General features: G+C 27.6%; 3 protein-coding genes across 3 annotated transcripts; all 3 read left to right on the top strand.

The window, feature by feature from the left end:
* The first annotated feature begins 1,575 nt into the window (after positions 1-1,575).
* Positions 1,576-2,782, top strand: LOC108752815. The gene is made up of 4 exons (XM_018493914.1): positions 1,576-1,585; positions 1,980-2,235; positions 2,415-2,531; positions 2,605-2,782. The coding sequence occupies exons 1-4, from the start codon at positions 1,576-1,578 to the stop codon at positions 2,780-2,782; spliced, it is 561 nt and encodes a 186-aa protein (XP_018349416.1).
* Positions 2,783-5,593: 2,811 nt separating this feature from the next.
* On the top strand, positions 5,594-6,372 carry LOC108752818. Its single transcript, XM_018493916.1, has 3 exons — positions 5,594-5,658; positions 6,115-6,247; positions 6,322-6,372. The coding sequence occupies exons 1-3, from the start codon at positions 5,594-5,596 to the stop codon at positions 6,370-6,372; spliced, it is 249 nt and encodes an 82-aa protein (XP_018349418.1).
* Positions 6,373-7,698: 1,326 nt separating this feature from the next.
* LOC108752712 lies at positions 7,699-8,952 on the top strand. The gene is made up of 4 exons (XM_018493743.1): positions 7,699-7,801; positions 8,128-8,380; positions 8,601-8,717; positions 8,781-8,952. Exons 1-4 carry the CDS (start codon positions 7,699-7,701, stop codon positions 8,950-8,952), a joined length of 645 nt encoding a protein of 214 aa, XP_018349245.1.
* Positions 8,953-9,366: the final 414 nt, after the last annotated feature.

Below are 9,366 nucleotides of genomic sequence, written 5' to 3'. Positions count from 1 at the left end.
TTGAATAATAATATTTAATAGATAATTTTAATAATATTATAACAATATTTTGCAAAATATAAGCATTACATTAGAAAATGTTATGATGATTTAATTACCATATTTTAAATTGATATGAGAAATATTAATTACGATTGATGCCGAAGAAAGAATATGTGTGTGGAAGACATTCATCTCAAAGACTAAATGTCGTATCATGTGAGAGTTCATACGAAAATAAGGTTAATGCATCAAAAAAAAAGATATGCGCTTATGTGACTTCTGTACTTTAAATGTCTTTTCTCGTTTTTTTTTTTTATTAAAAGATATTCCTTCGTAATTTTCATGATATCAGAATGATGCCTTAATAATATTCATTGCAAAAAACACTACTAAAATATAAATAAATGGATTTGTGATCTCACAATGGATATTTTGTATAGCCTAGTATTATACAAATTATGGCATTTACATTAAAAATTTACACTGTAATAGAGAACATCTAGGTAATTGATGGAGAAGGAGAAGGGATAATCATACTCGTCGACTGCTTCATAACCAGTCGCATTCGAGACATCACAGAGAATGATTCAGCTAGGAATTCAGTATTTCAGGTTCAATAGAATTTTGTTGCTCGTTATCGGCTTGTGGCCCTATCACCAATCTAAATTCACACGATTTCAATTTATTTTCTTCTCTACTATTCTGATATCGGGTATTATATTTCAGGTAAAAACAGAATATAGTAATATTGTGTAATAAGGTACCATTTTGCAAATCTGTTCATTATCAAGTAGTCTATCTCAGTATTACATAATATAAGTGTTATATAAATTTATAATTGTTTATAAGCGTATAATTAAAAATAAAATTATTACTGGTAGTTGACAACGCTAATAACGTCAAAATGTACTTCAAATCTCGTCAGCAAGGTCCTGTCTTCCACGTCTTTCTTTGCTGTTTCCATAACAAGTTACAACTCATTCAGTTTTAACATTGAAGCTGTAAGTTGATGCCTTATGATAAAAACACTAGGTGTGGATCAGGCATTGTATATTACGCATATGCATGCGCAAATCGTATTTATTATTCTTATGGGATTTAAAAACGTCATCAAAAAGGATAAAGCATTTGATGAATTGAATCGCAATTAGTACATGAAATCTAATTGTGAATAATTGTCATTACATTATTTAATTCAGATTAAAACATATAAAATAGTAATTAAATGGAATAAAATTATTCATAATGTAATCAATATGATTAATCATGACTATTAAATATTTTATTAATTATTTGATATTGTGTGTGTTATCGATAAAAATATGAAATTTTTTTAAAGAGCGATCTACAACTAGTGATTTTGTCCCACAGAATGTGCATTTGACAGCACAACCATCTGTGTCAAATGAATTTTTGTTATATATTAAAAAATTATTTAAATATTATTATATACAAAGACAATATATGAAATTATTGGAATAACAGGTAAAGGATTTATTAATGCAACTTGAGCATGTATGTAACCAAGTAAAAAACAAAAACGAAGTTGCTATCATAGTAGAATATAACTACACTGCAAGACGTCACACAATTATGCTCACACGTAAAACAATATTTTCAGATCTATGCACATAATTATTATATAATTATGAAATCAGTTTTAAATCATATTAAATAATATTTTAATGTATGATGTATTAAACGGATTCTATTAAAGTATTTGCCATATGCCTTTACGATGATTACTAACATGTTAGTATGCAATTTGTGTAATAGCATATTGCACAAATTGCATAAATAATAAAATATTTTCAAATAAAATTTGATAAATATATTAATAAAATAATATAAATCTTTCTAATATATATGTATTTATAATGCATACATGATGCGTACGTGCATGCGTACGTGCGTGCATGTCGCGCGCTAAATAGTTTAAATTTTGATAAGCTTTTATAGCAGAATTTGCAATAAAAACGTTTTTTAAAATTTTTTAGTCGTTGCCGTTATTGCCATATCTATTTGGACTATTGTACTCGGTCAGCATTTGTCAAATGGTTTCATTGGTTTACCAAAAAATATATCTCGTCTACCAATTATAATGGAATATTTTATCGATCAAGAAAAATATTTTTATTTAATTTTGTTGCACTTCTATGCACTTCTATGCATCGGAGGAATTGCGATATTAGCAGTAGGAACACTGCTTCTTACGTATCTTCAGTATATCTGTGGAATGTTCAAAATTGCTGGGTACGGATAAAGATATACGAATAACCATAATAATTTAAACTGTAATTTAATTTTTAACAATATAATATATTTAAATAACGTAATGTATTGTATTAAAAAGTTTATGAAATTATGAATTTTTATTGAAAAATCGTGTCATTCAATAGATTGCTGTATAATTACAATTAAAACATTTACAGCTATCGTATTGAGCATGCAATAAACATTAATATTCGACAAAATATTACATCAAAAAATAAAATTTTGATGAGGGAGGGCATAATTTGTGCTGTCGATATTCACCGACAAGCTATGAAGTCGGTATTCACGCCCACAACATAGTAGTATGTTTATTATTATTACATAAATAACATACTTCTATTTTTGAAGATTGTCCAAACATTTGCTGTCCATATTTGAAGTAATGATGTTTTGTTTAATAATATTTGGTGTGACTTGCTTAACGCTAAATCTATTTCAAGTAAGTTTTCTGTTTCGTATTGTAATATGTGGAAATGCATACAAATGCTGCTCCGAAATTATGTGTATTAACAATCTTGTTCAGTAAGTACATAAGCTAATAATGCCAGAATTATACATCCCCAATAATAATAATTATTATATAAGTATATATTTTACATAAATAATAAAAATAGTAATGATATAATATCGTGAAAATAAAAATAATGAATATGCATTGTAATAAAAAATTCAGTAATGAAGATATATAACATAAATTTACTAATAGGGGAGACCAGTCTCGTTTTCACAATGTCGGCATTAGATTTTTTATCATATAGCAAAATGTTGTTATAGAAAAATAAGTATAAATTATTTTAATTCTACCCCATTTTAATACCTGTAGAAATATTAAATATAAAGCATCAGAGTTAAATTAAATGTGCAATACAGTACAAAGAAAGTTAATCTTGTTCGTAAGGATCTATGGCGAAATGATATTCGTGAATGATAACACACACTCTTTGCAATGAAAAACACAATTCTTTAATACAGACAATGTAGGATACATGGTAACATGGTTGAAGAAGTAATGCTGCATAGCGCGTGCTCGTTGCGGCGATCGAAGGATAGAGATAAACTCTAATGGAACGTTTAAAACTAGAAAACGCTAGGCCTTGCAAGAGAAAAAAGGGCATGTGTTTTGACATTTACGCTAACTACTATAAATACACAAACATACTGCGCTCCTTGATAGTATCTATCAAAATATAAAGAACGAAAATGAATGAGTTTAGCTAAACTTTAATTCAGAATATACTTATATGTTAATATTAGTCATTAAGTGCGCTTTCTTTGAGCGGTAATACAGCGAGTTTGGAAGCTTGGTCTCTTATAGGAACCGATTACAGTTTTGACGGTACGCGTGATGGAATAAAGTGCCACTTCATTCGTTCCTTGGCCGTTTTGTTTATAATTTTGAGCTGATGCTCTTGATTACATAGAGCTCTAAGTTCTTCTCACAAATGGCTCTTGTAAAATTAGTTCCATTATTTGAAAAAACATCTGAAAGCTTACCTCTATAAGCGATAACATTTGAATGCGTTAAGAAGCATTAATTAATTAAAACAATTATTATTGCATAAATAAATTGAAATTTTTGGGTCAAAATTATTATTAAAAAATATTATTAATTATTATTTATGTCTTTAAAGTGCCGCCATTTTGTTAATTTTCAACTTTTAACTTATTTTTTAGGTTCATCGACAAGATACTGTCATACAAAATAAGAAACCATTTTGTTTTTGTTTCATACAACTACAAAAGGCTTTAGATTTTCCACCGATTCATGATTCCGGCGACGAGGTTGCGTCAACATTTATTTATAAAAGTTACAAAATAAACTATATTAAAATAAAAAAAATTTTTTTACTCCTTGATATATATGTAGTAAAACACCAAAAATTTTTAAAAAATCGATCGCAATTACATACTTCCAAAAAAAATTTCTAAAAATAATTTTTTTCTAGCGGTTTATACATGAGGCGACCTCTTTAAGTAAAACTTAAGAAGAAGTGCTCATGTTATCAAAGAAATATTTTAGTAACTTTTCCATTGTTCCTTTTATTATAAATACATAAATAGAACGCAATGCCAATTTGCCTCTTAAATGCCAACGAGTCTCGGTCGGCCCCACTTTTAAAACCTAACAGCAGTAGCCGAGACCGGGGTTTGTTGGCGTAAGAGGCAAATTGGCATTGCATTCCGTTGCATGTATTTATGATAAAGAAAATAATAAAATAGTTACTGCAAAATATTTATTTAAGAACATAGATATTTCTCCCTAAGTTTCATTTAAATCAAACAAGTGTTACAATAAAAAAAGAAAAAAGTGAGATTTAAGAGCGGGCAAATACATTTTTTTGCGTTTCATAATTTCATATTAATGTCCTTAGGTTTGAGAAAGCAAATCTAAGCGATGATAAAAGAAAAGTGTTTGTTAGTATACAATACGTTATTTTCAACAATTATAATTTGTTATAATAAAGTGATCAAAATCAGACGTGTATAAGTCTGGGGTACGTTGACTCATATCATAAGAAAAAATTAGGTTAACTCGTTGCACGTGTGAACATTCAATTATAATTTAACTCTGTCGCTATATATTTAATTTAATATTTTTATATTAAAATAAGATAGAATTAAAATAATTTATACTTGTTTTTCTGTAACAACATTTTGCTATTTTTTATTTGATCATTACAAAATAACCTTGAAAGATACAATTTTTACTATATATATCAACTATTTAATTTTTATTTCTATTACTTTTCTATTTATTAGTTTTTGTTAATTTAATATAGTTTATCATAGAGGCAATTTATACTGTGACATGTACCAATTTACCCCATATATCGGGGCAAGTTAACTACGATGCAGTATGTCTATGTTTCATTTATTGCAAAAAAAAACTATAAATAGTGTTGAAACTATAAAACCATTATTGGTATGAAAATGTAGAGAAAGATTCTCTCTATCATATACTGATATATTTATTTAATCATAATAATTAATTGTTTAAAAATCTAATGTCGGAATTGTGAAAACTGTGCCAATAAAATCCGGTCTCCCTTATAGCTGATCTATATATTCTTTATACGCTTTTCGTATTTATATACTAAAAAAACATACTTCTTTATTCTTTTTGGTTAATATATATTGCCAAGCATTTTTTCGATGCTACTTAAATTCATCATTATTCGTTTACTAATAGTAAAAAAAATGTGTATGCATCCATATGTACAGAAGATTTATAATCTTCTTTAAATTTGTATCTTAGATATTTCAGAATGTTTTATCTGAAAATACTATCAGCGAATTTTATTTGCCGATGTTATATATGACTGTCAGTATTATATACATGTTTGTATCCAACCATATCGGACAGAATATAATAGATCACAATAATTATGTATTCTCTACTGCGTAAGAAACATTTCATGATGAGTATATGAATGTTTGCACGGAAAGAATTATTTGCTAAAACTCAGATGGCCAAATGCAATAAGTTTGCAGTCATGTCGATTATTCTTGAAGTAATTAATTTCGACAAACTCGGGGCAAGGTGATCGAGACAATATTATGTTTATATTACTCATGTTAATTCGAATTATATAACAGATTGATGGCAACATCAATTTACTCTACTCGTAAAAGAGATAATTTGTGATTTAACTTTACAATAAGTGATGTTGCTAATTTCTCATTTGTAACTGATAGCAAAAGTTCTTTCTATGTGCCTTTTAAGAATTGTTTTGTCAGATGTAAAAAGTAATGTAGTTGCAAAACAAATTAGCAAAACTGAAAATAATTGATAAAGAAAGTTTCTTTTGTCAATTAGCGATTCGTTATCTATGTACAACACATAATACAATTTCATAGGTACAACGTTCAGTGGTATAGAGCTCCGTTACATATACAAAGAATGATACTGTTTCTATTACAAAGAGAAACTAAGATGTTTGCTCTGAATGTCGGTGGACTATTTAATGCATCTATGGAGTGTTTTGCCACGGTAATATAATACGAACAATCTATATCTACTATATTATAAATGAATATTGTAAAAAAAGATATCTTTAATTGCAGTTAGTAAAGACTTCGGTATCTTACTTTACTGTCATATATTCCACGCGGTGAATAAATATGAGTTCAATAATAGAACATAGTGTTTATCTTTTTCTAATTTTAAGTATTAGAAAAAGATAAACAATAGATAAAAAAAAACCGAGATTATAATTAATCTAAATACATTGATGAAATCTAAAACGTCCGTATGAGTAAAGTAAGTAAACATAGTGTGAGTAAAACTGTACATATCATACAAATATAAACAACAGATTCAATTAATTTATTGTAGAATCTATTATAATAATATTCAATAAATAATAACGTTAATAATATTCTAATAGTTTACAAAATATAAAGCATTATGATAAAAAATGTTCAATTACCATGTTTTAAATTAACATAAGATGTATTAATTACGGTCTATGTCGAAGAAAAAGTATAGAAAATATTTATCTCAAATATCAAACGTATTATGTGAGAGTTCATATGGAAATGAAGTTATTGCATCAAAAAACAAAGGATATGCGCTTGCGTGATAAATGTCTTACTTTTATTTTTATTAAAAGAAGAAATTCATTCGAAATTGTCTTGATATCGGAGAGATGCCTTAATAATTTTGCAAAAAACAGTACTAAAATATTAATGAAATTATGATCTCACAATGGATATTTTGTATAGCCTCGTATTATACAAATTATAGCATTTACACTAAAAATTTACATTATAAGAGAGAATATCAAGGTAATCGATGAAAAAGGAGAAGGGATAATTGTACTCTTCGAGCGTTGTAACCAGTCGCATCTCGGACATCGTAGAAAATGGTTCATCTAGGTATTCAATATTTTAGTCTCAATAGAATTCTATTGCTCCTTATCGGCTTGTGGCCCTATCACCAATCTAAATTCACACGATTTCAATTTATTTTCTTCTCTACTATTCTGATATTGGGTATTATATTTCAGGTAAAAACAGAATATAATATTGTGTAATAAGATACCATTTTGCAAATCTTTTCATTATCAAGTAGTCTATCTCATTATTACGTAATATAAGTGTTATATAAATTTATAATTTTTTATAAGTGTATAATTAAAAATAAAATTACTATTGATAGTTCACAACGCTAATGACATCAAAATGTACTTCAAATCTCAGCAAGGTCCTTTCTTCTACGTCTTACTTTATTTATTGCATGATAATTTACGGCTCATTCCGTGTTAATATCAAAGTTGTAAGTTGATAACTTACAGAATATACATTTGCATCATAATCATCTATGTCCAGTGAATTTTTGTATATTACATATCAAATTTTATATATGAAACATTTGTTATATAATATTATAAAAAAAAATATAATATGAAATTATTGAAATAACAGATAAAGGATGTATTAATGCAATTTGAGAATATATGGAATCAAGTGAAAGATAAAAACGAAGCTGCTATTATAAAAGAATATAATTATATTGCAAGACGTGACACAATTATACTCACAAGTAAAAAAATATTTTTAGATCTATGTTTACAATTAATATGTAATTTGTGATTAATACTTCTACATATTGTTATATATGCATAAATTCTATTAAAGTATTTGCCATATGTATGAGTTTACAATGATTAATAACATTAGTATGCAATTTGAGCAATAACATATATAGCACAAATTGCATAAATAATATACAGAGTAATTCTAAATAGTGCATGCATGTGTGCGCGTGCGTATGCGCTAAATTGTATAAATCTTGATAGGTTTATATTACAGAATTTTTAATAAAAAAATTTCTAGTATTAATAAAAAAGTTTTCTAATATTTTTTTAGCATTTGCCGTTATTAGCGGATCTATTTGTACTATCGGCCAGTATTTATCGAATCTTATTGTTTTACCAAAAAATATATCTCGTCTACCTAATCTAAATAAGATAGAATATTTTATCGATCAAGAAAAATACTTTTATTTAATTTTGTTGCACTTCTATGCACTTCTATGCATCGGAGGAGTTGTGCCTTTAGCATTAGGAACAATGAATTTTACATGTAGTCGTTATATCTGTGGAATGTTTAGAATTGCTAGGTACGAAGAAAAATGTATTTTTTAATATAATTACATTTAATTACGTTTTGACTCTTATGTGTCCTTCATATCTTTGATTTATTTTTTAAAAAACTAAAAGTCCTGTATTTCTTGTTATTTGATTATAATATCTTAAAAAGTTTATGAAATAATGTGTTTATAGTTGAAAAATTGTGTCATTCAATAAATTGCTGTATAATTACGACATAATCATTTACAGTTATCGTATCGAGCATGCAATAAATATCAATATCCGACAAAATATTACGCTGAAGAATGAGATTTTGATGAGAGAGGATATAATATGTGCCGTCGATATTCACCGACAAGCTATGAAGTTGGTTACACATGCTCACAATATACAAAAAATATGTTTAGTAATATATTTCTGTTTTTGAAGATTGTCCAAACTTTTGGTATTCGAGGTAATGGTGTTTTGTTTGATAATATTTGGCATGACTTGCTTAATCCTAAATCTGTTTCAAGTAAGTTTTCTGTTTCATATTGTAATATATGAAAATGTATGCAAATACTGTTCCAAAATTATGTATATTAACAAAATTATTCAATAAGTAGATAGGCCAATAATGCCGCAGTTATAAATCCCTAATAAAAACTATGTCAGGTCTCATCTGGATGGATATGTGTAGTTGCATTTCGATGCGCTATTCTCAGGAAACTTTTAAGTGAGTCGCCCTGCGTCGTTGTCCTCCGCGCATGCGCTGACGGCGACATAAACGCACGGCCATCTTCTTCCTCTCTGCAAACGAGATGGGATCACATCTACTCGTTAAACGATTTTTTAAGGGGGGAACCTCATGTAAAATGAAATTTTTTAGCCATTTTATTTTTTTGCTTAAATTGATAGGAAATTTCCTCAAAAATACGAGAAAAAAAGTTAGAAAGTGATCCGAGAGGTCCTTGTACTTTATTTTCAAAAGAAAGTAAACAGTCGAATTGGGCGAAGCACTCAAATAGTCGAGCGC

This window comes from Trachymyrmex septentrionalis, unplaced genomic scaffold (assembly GCF_001594115.1).
Source record: "Trachymyrmex septentrionalis isolate Tsep2-gDNA-1 unplaced genomic scaffold, Tsep1.0 scaffold62, whole genome shotgun sequence".
NCBI lineage: Eukaryota > Metazoa > Arthropoda > Insecta > Hymenoptera > Formicidae > Trachymyrmex > Trachymyrmex septentrionalis.
Note: the sequence above shows the minus strand (reverse complement) of the source record. Positions and strands in the feature narration are given on the sequence as shown.